We start from the raw sequence: 13,242 nt of genomic DNA on the forward strand, positions 1-13,242 counted from the left end.
TTTCTGCTACTGAGCCTTACTCTGGTGCCAAATAATTTCATGGTTTTGGCTGGACTTTTTACCTGTAGGCACAGATGAAGCTGTGTACCCCTCACCTTGAAAGATACAGCAACTCTCTAAAGTTACTTAGCTGGGGGAAAACCAAAGTTTCAGCCTGCTCCAAATGTGTGCAGTGATGCATTGCCACGTTATTGTGTGCAATTTGTACCTATTTTATTCCCTCAAGGGATGCTAATTCTGAATGCTGACTGATCATATCACTGACACATCTTTTTCTCTCCCAAAAGCACACAAAAGAAGTGGGAAGGCCACAAACTCCTCTGAAAGAAACGACCCTGGAGCCCTGGACTCAGCCACAGGTAGGCTGGAACAGCTTTTCTGATCACTGATTTTCTGTAGTGGCAGTTTCTGTAAGTATTTATGAAAATAATCTGCAAAAATGTGTTGCAACAAGTTGCTCCGTGGTTTTTCTATCCCATGTCAAAATGATTTGTTTTGGTTTTTGGCTGCCCAGACTATTGGTGGTCCCCTTTGAGTTAAGTTCTTTTCAAGAGAGAAATGCCAGCATTATCTTGCCTTCAACTTGTGCTTAAAAAACCCAAATTTTGCAGAACTCGACAAAGCAAAACTACTTTGATGGTTTTATTGGTGTGTCAATAAACTGTGAGCATCTGGTGCAGGAATGAAGTGGTGAATGTTCCTTACTTTGGGAGGGAGGTTTGAGAGGTCAACCTTTGCTTCATGAGGACTTAACCAAGAATGAAGCAGTAATTATTCATGCAAAAAGCAATAAAGAAACATGGACATTAATACGCAGTCTTTCTTAACATAGAATGGGTTTGAATATTTTGGTGTTTGTAATTACTTGACAAGAACGTTTATTGTAAATGTTTGATGTGGAGGATTTCAGAGCCCTTTTTGCTGTTCATTCCCTGTGTATCAGTGTGCTGCACATGGAGTTTGTGGCTTCAGAGGTGACGTGGGGGAAGGAAAGAAGCAGTGAAATGTGAAATCCTGGAAGTTAGGTTTGTTCTAGAGGCCTCTACTCCCAAAGCTTGCGGCAGATACAGTGCAGGAATTGAGAAGCAGAAATGAAAAAGCCCTCTCAGCTCTGTTCATGCCCGAGTGCATTTCCCTTTAGCAGGTGCAGGGCTGGCTGTGCAGGCTGCCCCGGGCCAGCCCATGCAGCTGGCTGGAACACAGGAGCTCTCAGCTGAGAAACCCTTCCCTGCAGTCCCAGATATGAGCTGCTCATGTTTGTGCATGCAGGGAGGAGATTTCTGTCTGGAAATCTGCCAGCCCTGTGTTGCAGGGCAGCCCCTCAGCTGCTGCTCTCCAAGGCCCAGGATTTCCCCTTTTCCCAGTGTGTGCTGTGCCCAGCCCCTGCACGGCCAAACCTCCCAAATCCCCCATCCAGGCAGCTGCTAATCACAGCAGTTAAGCCTCATCGATCTGAGTCTGCAATCAATAATGTTTATGTGCAGTCCTTCGGGGGCTTGCTGTGCTCCTCAGCTAGCAGCAGGCATTAACTCTTCATGTGCAGGAGCAACCTGCAGGGAGGTGTCTGGTCCCAGCTGATGGAGCACTGATGGGCTCCTGCTGCTCCTCTCCTACAGCATTTCCTCACCAGGAGCTCGGAGCTGAGGCTGGGTTTGGGTTCTGGGAGAGGATTTTGGCTTCTGAGTTGAGAGAGGAGCTGTTGAAGCAGTTTGATCCTGTGCTTGTCATTTAGTGGGGCACTGGTGTGTGACCGTGGGTGACCCAGGTGAATTTTGCAGCCACTTTTCCTTGGTGATTTGTGTGACTTGTTGCCAGCAGTCCTGCCAAGGAAATATTCTGTTGCACTGTCCCAGTGTTGATGGGAATCCTTGTTCTTGCTGGAACCACAACAGACCATCCCCATGCTGTTTGATTGCTGTTGAAATCTGCATTTGCCACAGCTTTAATTAATAACCACAAAGACTAAAATTCATAAAATATTTTTGTCATTCCTGTTTATTTTTTATTTTAAAAGACAGCTTCTTTGTCTGTATTTGTTTTAGAAAACAGACTAATGCTAATATGCTTTTTTGTTTCTTGGAGAGGAAAAATGCAATCAACAAAATCAAAAACTGCTGGAACCATTATTGTAGCAGAAAATTAAATTAGTTGATAATTCTTTCATGGATGTAATTCTGGCCACTGCAAATCCCTCCTTAGGTATTTTGTATAAAGTGAGTAAAAATTCATGGCATGGATAAAAGCTTTGTCTATTTTATGAGCAACAGACAAATGATCCAAATGGTGCTCATAAAGCAAATGGTTCCCAACTCTAAAAGGAGGAGAAATGTATTTAAAAGCTGCTGGAATGAACCACGAGCAAAGCCAATTCCTCTGTACACAAAGGTGTTACTTCCATGAGAGTTTTTTGAATCCCCCACAGTACACACAAGGGAGAGACTCACTGCTTGTGTCTACTTAATAATAACAATAAAAAATCATTTCGTGGTCTTGGGCTGCTGTGGGCTGAGTTCTGGCAGCAGAGGGGGAATGGAGCAGCCCAGAGCAGGGTTTGTGTGCAGGGCCAAAGGGCAGTGAGGCAGAAAGAGCCACATCTGGCCCCTGCTAGCAGCAGGGGAGGAGCTGGTGCCCATTAGCAGCAGGGCAATTTCACACAGAGGTTACAGGCTGGGGAAACAAGGATCTAGGATTTGGGCTGCCATGGCTCCTACTTGCCTTCTTTGCTCAAGGTTGGATCTTGGAAGCAGCCAGGTTTTGCTGGGAATTTTGAAACAGCTCTGCAATTAGACAAGAAAAGAGCTGTGGTGCTTTGTCAGGCTCATTTCTCCTTCTGTGTGGTGAGGGTTTTGTTCTTGGTTTTACAGTTGTGTTTTGAGGGGTTTTGGCTGTGGTTGATTAAGTCCACAGAGCAGTATGACATTGACATTGTGGGAATTCTTTTTTCATGGTCGTGCCTTTTAACTTGTAGTTTTCTGCATCTTTTTTTCCGTGAACTCAGTGAATGGGAACTGATGTTCCTGCCTGGAAAATAAAGTACAAGAGACTGGTTCCGATAAATTTGGGACAAGACCCTTGCAGATAAGGAACACGTGTGGGAGTAGTTGCCCAAATAGACTTGTCATTGGTTTACAAGCTTTATTTAAATGCTAAATACCATGTATTCCTGTGGTTGTGTTTTTTGCTGCTTTGCCTGATTAAACATTTAGCTGATAAACCCTGTCAAGGCTGTTCAGAGCTACTGTGGTTAGGATTATGTATTTATAGCCTCTAAATTTACAGCCCATTACAGACAGGACAACTTAAAATCAAAATAATCTCTGATTGTTTAGATTTCTGAGGTTGCTGGTGCTGAATTTGGTGTGGCAGTGGCATGGAAATAATATTGATCACCACGGTTCTGAATCAGAAACAAATTGTTTCTTCCAGGCTTTGGCAAGGTGGGATTGGTTTCAGGGAACAACTGACAGGGTGAGAGGAAATGGCCTGAAGGTTTGCCAAGGTTTAGATGAGGGGGCAAAAAGGAAAAACTTCTGCACTGAAAGCACTGGAATTAGGCAGCCCAGGGAGATGGGGGGATCACCATGTCTTCTCCACCCTAAAACCCCTAGGATTCTGTCATTCCTGGGAAAGTGAATCCAGAAAGAGACAACAGGGATTTACCATCTTCTTCTTGAAAAGGAACAATGCTTCAGTTTAAACTGCAGTGGTGGCAAACAGCGAGGTTTGCCAGCATGACAGGTACAACAAAACTCCCACTCTTCAGTTGCAGAATATTTCTGATTGAATTTCTTTTTGGTGACTCCTACAGCACTGTCTATTATATGTCTCTCTGAAATACTTCATACAAGTGGTTCCTGGAGGTGTTCAATGGGATAAAACGTGAGAAGGTGATGATAGTGCTGTAGCTTTTTATTTGTTTATTAATTGTAAGAACTCCAAGTGCTTTTAGTCACTGAAGATAATGGCTAAAAAGTCAGGATACAGCTGCATTAATATTCCTGGCCCAAATGTAGCATAATTACTGTAATGAACATGTTAATTTATCCCCTCTCCTCGTGCTCTTCCTCCTTCACTGCTCACTGTCAGTGGGACCTGAGACAATGATGGCCCTCAGAGCTCTCTGGGAGGGGTGAGTGTCTGAGGATGATGATTTCAAATGAGTGATGTGGGCTCAAACAAACCACACCTCACACCAGCAAGGCTTTATTACCACCTGCTGTAAAGGTGGAGCATTCCACAGCACTGGGCACCTCAAGCAGGAGCAACAAGATCTAGCCAAATCCAGCCATTTGTGTCTCAAAAAGAGGATTCTTCTGAATCTATAGTTTTATTTTCTCTTTATTTGTGTGCAGAACAGTCCTTTTATTTTTTCTTTATTTTTTTTTTTAAGCAAAATTGCTTTTTTGGAAAGGCAGAACCACTCACTCAAATCTAATTACAAATGATAGAGTGTAGGGTTGTTTGTTTTTTTTTTTCCCCTCAATTTTAAAGAATCACTTTATAATCTTAGAACAGTGGATACAACATCACTAATCCAATATTTTAGCAGTAAATACGTTTGATGATGGGAATTGCTACACTAATCTTATATCCCTCCATAGTATAGTTAAGAAATCCACAGGGGGTTTTACTAATCAGTTTTTGTAAAGGGAATCAAGTCATGTAATTCTGGTTGTCTCCAAATGCCCAGCAAGGCAGGCAGAGCCATGTGCAGCCATTCTTGTTCTTGTCAGTGGTTTGGAGCCCTAATCTGCAGCCAGGCTTTCCCCTGAGCATTTCTGGACAGAAAAGTCTCCAAGCACCCTCTGACAGAGATGTCTTGTTAGGAGAGCTGGCAATTCACCTTGCTCCCCTCAGCTCCTGCTCACAGGCAAAAAGCTGCCAATAATAAATATAATCCAACCACATTTGCTACTCTGCTTCTGATAAATATGCCTGAAGGTACTTATTTAGGCACTCATTTTATTGACAAGTGAGATATATTGCAATATGGCCTGTGGTTTGATCTTGGCTTTAAAAATATTCAAAATTAAAACAGGCTGTTTGTTTTTTTTGTTTTTTTTTTTTTTTTTTAATTATGAAAAGAGTGTTTTAAATTAAGAAGAAATATTAGCAACTGTGGTTAAATATTTGAAAAGAAGCAATTAATAAGAATTCAGTGCATATTTTGTTCCCACAGTTCATGGGTATTGAATTATTGTTCATGGAGTCCTGGTGTGCTCTGTTTGCTTCAGTCACAGCTTGAGCCTTTAGGACTCAAAACCAGTCAAAGTCAGAATGAAAACAAAGCTTTTTTCCAGGTTTGGTGTCTTCAATAGAAACGAGCCACCCAAACAGATTTATGCAGTCTATTCACACCCAGTTAAATTCACTATTTTGAATCTGTGTGCTCAAAATATTCCCATTTTTTTGGTGCCTTGGTAAATCCAAATATTCCTTGAATATATTCCTTATGTAATGGAGCTTCAATTGTAATCCTGAGTGCTAGCACAAAAAAATTGGTAAAATTAAAAAAAAAAAAAAAACAGTAATAAAAGACCAGATCAGAGTAGAAGGTGTGGGGATTCTAAATGGAATTAGAATTGCCTACATAAATTTCTGAACTGTTTTTGAGCACTCCAATCCTAAAACCTGAGGCTTGATCTCTTCAAATGGATTCCTCCCAAGCTTGAGGCCAGCTGGAAGCAGGGAGTTGTCTTTGTGTGATTTGAGTATCTGCAGGAACAAAATAACATTTTATTGAGAGACTGGAGAGAAAAGAAAACACACTAATTATCCCTGACATCCTGAACAAATAATGCATCCAGAAATCAGGGCAGAGCTCTGGAAGGTGACTCTGAAAAGGCAGTTTATGGAGTGGAAAGGGGCATTAACAGATTCTTGTCTATTGATGGTTTCCCCTGGTTCCAGTTAATGTGGAGTAGAACACCACCAACTTGCCACATGGAAACCAGTATATCACCCTTAGTAGGCCACTGGGAGTATTCAACTGTAAAATAAAAAGGTAATTACAAGATGTTTGCAAATAAAATCTTAATTCTAATTAAATCAAGACTTACTCCTCAGCAGAGCAGGGTTGCTGAGGTTACCTGGCCAACAGGCAGAACTCTGCTTGTATTACCCTGGCAGGATTTCAGACAGACTTTAGTATATGTACAATATTTTTTTTTTTAAGATCCTGCTTTGCCCTGGTGCATGGCAGTGGAGGTTGGTCTCTGTGTAGCTGAAAAGTCACTCAGAGAAAACAGGACAAAAAGAAGCAGGCTCTCAGAGCTGTGAGCACTGAATTTGCTATTGATTTCAGCAGGGGAGAGTATTGCAAAAGCAGAGGATAATTCCCATTTCATTTAAGTTTAGCTGTCTGTTTTCCAGACTGGGTTGTGATTCCAGGATAAAAAACCTCTCCATTTGAGCCAATACAGAGTTCTCTCATGAGTTAATTAAACCAGGGAGGCCTCTCCAGGGAGCTTCCATGCAGCTCAGTCCAGGGGGGCTCTGGGGCTGGATCTGCCGTGCTCAGCCCTGTCACACAGCTCCCTGTGCTCCCACAGCCCAAACATCCAACCTGCTCAAGGGGAAATGAGCCTGTAGCAAGGCTTCAGGTCCTCCTTGAGGCATTTAAATCCTTTCTGAGTCATTTGCCTTGTAGAATGTCTTTTCCCTTTTTGTCCGCCCTGACAGCGATGTTGTCTGCCTAATTCCTTTGGCTCACACTGTTAAATCTTTTCTTTCCTCCTGCTTCTGACGTGCCAGGGTTGCTGTTACAGACTCAAACAGAGGTGCAAAGAGCAAAGGATTGGTAGGAGCAGCAGGGAGCTCAGCTGTGGAGCATCACCTGGGCCCCCAGCCCCGTGAAAACAGGGCAACCCCAATGCACACAGGTAACCCCAAAAAGCTGTCAGTGCCTTGGGCTGTGCTGCTCAGAGCAGCCAGGACATTTATCCTCCTTTCCCCATGCTAAGTTGGAGGAGATGGGCACTCAGCAGTGAAACATGGTTTAAAAAGGGCAGGTAGACAGCCACTCCTTCATCTCTGGAGATGCACAAAGCCCTGTCAGAGTCTGAGTAAATCACACAGGCCTCCCTTCAGGAGATGCAGATGAGCTCTGGGAGGTGCTCAGTTATCCATGGGGATGCTCAGAAAGGCTTTTCCTTTTCCTTCACCCCCTTTTGGCCAGGGAGCAGAGACACCCCTGTTATTTAGGAGAGATCTCCCAGTATCAGAACCATTAGGTGCCATTGGGCTGTAACTTAGTGCTGTGAGCCGTGCCCAGCTTGCATAAATCTTCAAATTGGGAGCACAAAGGAGCTGGGATTGATGGAGGTGTCCCTTTTCCAGTGCCCACCTGGCTGTCACTGGCACTTAGCTGCAAGGGGAGGCAGGAGCTGTGCCCAGGAACAGACCATCCTCTTCACTGCTCCACCAGAGCAGGCATTTATGCATCTGGGAGGGAGAAGAGCAGCTTGAAAAGCCCTTGGAAAGCATCAACATCATAAAATCTCGCTGGTGTTGTGCTTTAAATCTTAAAAATGGTATTGGCTTCTGTGCAGATCTTAGCATGGAGAGTGTTTGAGGGAAAGCTTTGGAAGTTTTGGGGTTTTAACTCGTGGTTGATCTCCTGATGTTTTCTTTCCCACACTGTTTTTAGGAAACTTGTTACCATCTTTTCCTGGTGCTGGTGTTTTAGTTTGGTTTGTTGGCTTTTTTTAAGTAAACTTTTCCAACGTTTAGTAAGAACATTGTGTGTTAATTCCTGATGAGTTAGCGACACAAATTTTTCATTCTGGACAGCAAACAGAGCCCCAAAGTCTTGTCCCAGGCACTGACAGAAGGAGGCACAAAGTGCACTGTGAGCTCTTCCCCTGCAGAGGTTCCCTCCAGTTGTGATTCTGAATATTTTACTGAATATTCAGAATCTGAATATTCAGATTCTGAATATTTTTTTGAATATTTTACTGTTGCTCACAAAGGATGGAGGCCGAAACCCAGAGTTGGGGGACAGATTATTCATAAATGCTGTTAAGGCTCCCAGTGCACACCCAAATGTTCTCTCTCACATCTTCAGTGTTGAAAAGAGATTTTGCCTGAATTTAGTTAGCTGAAATGTGGGATTTCACCAGTCCATTAAGTTATATGGTTATTGTTCTGTGTCTTAGTGGGGATGGTGGCTCTGGGTTGCCAGGTTGCTCACCCTCTGAGGCAACTCCTCATCTGCAAAATCAGTTGTTTCTCTTGAAGGATATTTTATGGTCTGATTAATTTTTTGGCTGAAAATTGTTGCATATAAAGCAGACAGACTCCAGCTTGGTGCCCCAGTGCCTCGAAGGCAATGGGTATTTTGGACTCATTCAATCCCAAATGAGATTGACACCACTGCTCTCTCCATCTGCCTTTGAGAAAGAATCCAATAAATAACGAGGGGAGATGATCAGAGTCAGCATTTGCAGTGGGTTTCATCTGCTGCAAGGAGACAGGGGCACTCCCAAAGGGTGCAGGTGCTGCTGTGCCACTCAGGGTGCCCATGTCAGTCCTTTTAGGGTGCTTTAGACAGTACTGCCCTTAAAATGGGCATTTCTCACTCCTCAGGACTCCTGAGTTCACTGGGCAGCAGAGCTCCGTGGGGCTTCTTGCTAAGATTTCATTGCTTTTCTTCACCTAGAAGGGATTTCAAAACAGAGAAATAGTCAAGAACAAATTGTGCTGTGGGGACTTTTCCTGCTCTGACAGCTTTTGATTGCAGATTGAGATGCTGAGCTGGCAATGTCAGAATCCAGCCTGGCCCCTAGGCTCCCCTGCCTGTGTCCCCTGATCTGATCCAGGTGTCTGTGAGGTGTGCAGGGACACAGGTGTGCCCTCTCACATTAGTTCAACAATTGAGATCGTCCTCCAGACCTCTTTTTTTTTTCCTTCACGCTGTCCCTTTTCATATTTCTGCAAAGCAGGAGCTTTGATTGCCAGGCCATGGGAGTCATTGCTGTCCCTCTGGCTGAGCCTGCCTCTGTCGCTGTCCAGCAGCACAGGTTTGTGCCACTGTTGGAGGCAAAATCCAGGGAATCTCAAAAGGATGGTGGCCTGGACTCCTTTGGCACTGAAATGGTGTTTCCAGCCTCCATTCTGCCTGCTTGGAACTGAAGGACACAGATGAGCAGCAGAATCTATGTGCTGACTCAAAATACGCTGAAAACAGATTTTTATATTTCAGTATTTGTCTTAGGAAAGGAAATGGTTTTGGTTGGCAGCTAAGTCTGCCTAGAAGAAGGGAGGGAGTTTTTCAGGGTGTATCATCCTTTCCATGGATGAACTTCTTCATTTGGAGGGCTCCTTCTTCCATGCTGCCGTGAATGCAAACTGGTTTTTGCTGGAATTTTACAAACTGGTTCTAATTGAGTTGTTAATGAAGCTAAATCAGGGAAAATGCCATTAGAAAAGGATGCCAGGCTCCAGACAGGAGGTGTTGGTGCTGCAGATCAGCATCTTTAGTTTGGAAAATGATCAGCAGAGCTTTCCATTTTGGCTTTGTTTTGAAAAGCCTTTTTGCCTTCCCCAAACCCACAATAATTGTTGTGCATGGTGTTGTTTCCTAGCTCTAACAGACACTAGAAGTTTCCCAGACTCAGAAAAGAATTAATGTTGCAAACAGTCTGACAGTGGTTGGTGTTTGCTGCAGAATTCATCATCCCTGAAAAGATGCATATTCTACTGCTTTGTTTGGAAATCCATAAATTTCCACGGTACTTTGTAATGCCCTGAATTTCACCATCTATCTGCAGTACAGATGGTGTAAACTACCAACCAGGCAGAAATTGCACTTTCTTTTATTTGTCATGCCCTCTCTTTGTGCTGCTGCCCTCCCTCAAGATTTTATTGTAAATTCCTCTTCACTCTTCAGCAAAAACTCACATAAATACTCAGGTTGTGACCATTTTGTGAACTTCCCCTGCCAGGGTGCCCAGAGTCAGTCATTGCCATGGACAAGAGGAGTTCTTGGTGCTACTTTTAAGTTAAAGGTTTTCAGGGCAATGTCCTAATCTGAAGTGCTATTACCAGATTAATTAATTACTTGTTACCAAAGTATTTGCACTGTGGGGACATTTTTAGTACTGGGTTATCTGGTAATATCTTATACTTGTATTTTACTCACTGAATTCCTATAGTTATTTCCCTATGAGAAAACCTGGTTTCTACAGTGATCTCTGTCATGTCCATGTTAAAATTTTCTCCTTCCCAAGTTTTATTTTAAGGATCATTTCACAGAATGAGTTAGGTTGGGGAAGATCTCTGTGCTCAGCAAGTCCAAGATCCCTGAAATCTTTGCCATCCACAGAGGGTTCTGATGTTTTTTCTGTGCAGATTTGGTTTCCCTGCTGAGCAGCCTCCCTGGGAGGGGTGCCTGGGACACTCAGGTCTCAGGGAGAACAAGGCTCTTGGCTCCTTTCAATCCCAATTGTTTTTTCTTTAACTGCTTCATACCTGTGCCTATCACCCAGATCTCTGTCTATTTAAGTAAAAGTGAGGATTCTTTATGATCTGTTTCATTCTCTCTATTTCAGGACTTACAAGTGTTGTGAGTTGGAAACATCTGAACTTTTTTTTTTTGGTGGGGAGAAGCAGTGAGAGAGGGAAGAGCTTTCTGCCTCTCTCTTTTCAGAACACAGCTAAAACGCTCGGCTTCTGGGCTTGGCAGTTTTACAGCAACTTGATGATAAAATAAAAATAATCGTGCCATCACTATTTTATCTTCCTCCTTTCAGATGTGCTTCCTTCAGAATTGCTTCTTCCTTTCATATTTGTGGCACTGTGCTCAGCAGCGTGGCAGGCTGTTCACAAGCTCTGCCAAGCTGAGGATTTGAGAGAAAGTAAACAACTCAGTTGGAAACAAGGATAGCAAGAGTTGTGGAGACTCTAAGAAGCAGAGATAGGCTGCTGTATTATATAAGAGTTCACTTAATGGAAAAATGCTGTTTTCCCCTTGGAAGGAATGAATCTCTCTTACTGGCCATTGTGAAATAAGCCAGCCGTGCCTGAACTCTGTGCAGGCAGCTCCTCCAACCAGTGTTTTTGTAGCACCCATCCTGATTGAAAGGGGAAAAAAAGGATTTTCAGCCTTCAGTTAGAAGATAAAACAATATTTGTAAGGAATAAAGGCACGTGCCAGAACCACCTAGAGAGAGCTGATAGAAGGAGCTGGGAAATTCCCAAGGGAGCTGCAGGAGGGGCAGTAATTGAAGGAGTCTTTTCCTTAATGTAAGAAAGTTTTTCCTCACATATCCCTCAAATATTGGTTTACTTGCAAGTGGTATTTATTCCACTGGCTACAGATCCATTAGTGATGCTTTACTCTGGCAGATTTTAGTTTCTGCAAGCAGGAGTGATTTAACTCAGCAGCTTCTCAAGTCATTTGTGTATCACTCCTACCCTCACCAAACAGCAGCCAGATGAAAGACAGCTCTTAATTATCTTCCTAGAGAGGAGGTGGGGCTTAACTATTAAGAAACATCTTAAAAACATTGTCTAGTGCTGTTTTCCTGAGGAATAAAGATGTTCCTTTTGCAGCAACTTGATAAAATAAAAATAATTGTGATGCTGTTGGAGGATTTCCCTCCTCCTGCCTCTTCTATGCTGCTCCTATGCAGGCTCTAACTCTCTGTTCCTTGTCTCCACAATCTGAGAGATGAAGCTCAGATTAGACCCCAGAATTATTACTTTCTGTTTTTAAGTTCATCCTCAGGTTTGTGAGGCCCTGAGACCTCTAGATGAGTTTAAGGGACTGCAGGTAGCTCATGCTGCATGTTTTGCTGAATTAATTCAGCCCTCTTAGGAGCATACTTCTGGTCTTCAGGGATAGGTTTTCACTGAAAAACCTTAACAGACATTTCTACCATTTTCTCCCAGTGATATCTCTTTGCTTTAGAAACCACAGGATGTGTCTGACACTGTACATTTAACACAGTGCACATCACTTGCACTCAGATATCAGAATTATTGGACAGCATGGCTTAAATAGGTGGCTCTTAATCTTACCAACTTTTTGGACAGGAAAATTCCTGTTCCACTTTTGTACTGTCTTGAGAGATGACATTCTTAAATGGGGTGAACCAGGTATAGCTTAAATGTGTTTTACTATCTACCAAACCACCCACACAGGTCCTTACTCAGAGATCTTCCTTCTCCAAATGAACCCAACTCCCTTGGAGGGGAAGGAGGGAGTGCAGAATGAGGAGCACAGAACAGCTTTTCTTGTGATGCTGTAGCAGAAACCTGTGTTGGTACATGGCAGTGTGCAGAACAAAGAAAGCAGCAGAAGACAAAACAAAAAGGGCTGCAGAAAATAAATGCTTCTGAATTAGTCTGTTTAGCCATGATAGATGCCTTGTCAACCTGCTGCACCTAAAAGCTAAATACATGGGTTGGAGAGGGGAGAAAAAAAGCCAATTGAAGAAAATCAATCATTGGGGTGTAGGCTATTAAATGTTGACAAGTTGTAAAGTCTGGTTATACTGCTCCAAAACTTTGGGGGATAGCAAAACACCTTTGAGTAAACTTAGACTCTTGAAATCAAAAATGAAAGTTCCTTGTTTTTCTTCGTGGCGTGGTATGTCAGGGGCCAGTATTCTCAGAGACTGTTACACAGTGTGAAATTACTGGTTTACTCAGTTCTTTATATTTCTGACCTTGAGATCTGGATCATTATAGTCGATGCCCCTGACAGAACTGCAGAGTTCAGGACAGGCTGAGGTTCTGTAACAATAAAAATCTGGTTTTTTGGGATTTTTTTTAGTTAAATAACGAGCAATAATGTTAAGGCAAAGTGGAAGTCAGGGAGCTGATTAATTTCATTCTGTAGGGAGCAGTTCACAGAAAGGCCACACAGCTTCTCCATATTTTTTTTTTCTTCTTCAGCCAAAGAACTTGCCATACAAGTGCATGAAAATGCAAACTGAAGTCCTAAGGAGACAATGCTTCAGACTCCTTGGAATTGCTTTCTTGAAATAACAAAGCTTCCATTGATTTCTACTTCCCCAATGTGTTTTAGACTGTAAGGTTTAAATTGTTTAAATTTCTACAGAAAAGAGGGAGAACACAGGGCTGTGTTAGCAGCGTGGAGACCCCAGGTTTCAATGGCCTGTTCCCTTTTATTGATCTGGCTGGGTTATTTGGTGCTTCTGCCTCTTCCCAAGGGCTGGGGACTGGTGATCAGCATGTACTGAGGGAGTGAGAGGGAGCTGGTGACCAAATTTAACT

At 43.0% G+C, this 13,242-nt stretch overlaps 1 protein-coding gene across 2 annotated transcripts in view; it reads left to right on the top strand.

Annotated features, from left to right (window-relative positions):
• The window catches only part of PCDH11X (protocadherin 11 X-linked), a 429,468-nt gene that overhangs the window by 197,204 nt on the left and 219,022 nt on the right, over window positions 1-13,242 (top strand). For both annotated transcript variants that reach the window (XM_059859187.1, XM_059859188.1), the window contains one exon: window positions 288-359. In XM_059859187.1, coding sequence (XP_059715170.1) covers window positions 288-359 — 72 coding nt within the window. The remainder of the gene's footprint in view (window positions 1-287; window positions 360-13,242) is intronic.

The sequence above is a fragment of the Haemorhous mexicanus genome, chromosome 14, assembly GCF_027477595.1.
Source record: "Haemorhous mexicanus isolate bHaeMex1 chromosome 14, bHaeMex1.pri, whole genome shotgun sequence".
NCBI lineage: Eukaryota > Metazoa > Chordata > Aves > Passeriformes > Fringillidae > Haemorhous > Haemorhous mexicanus.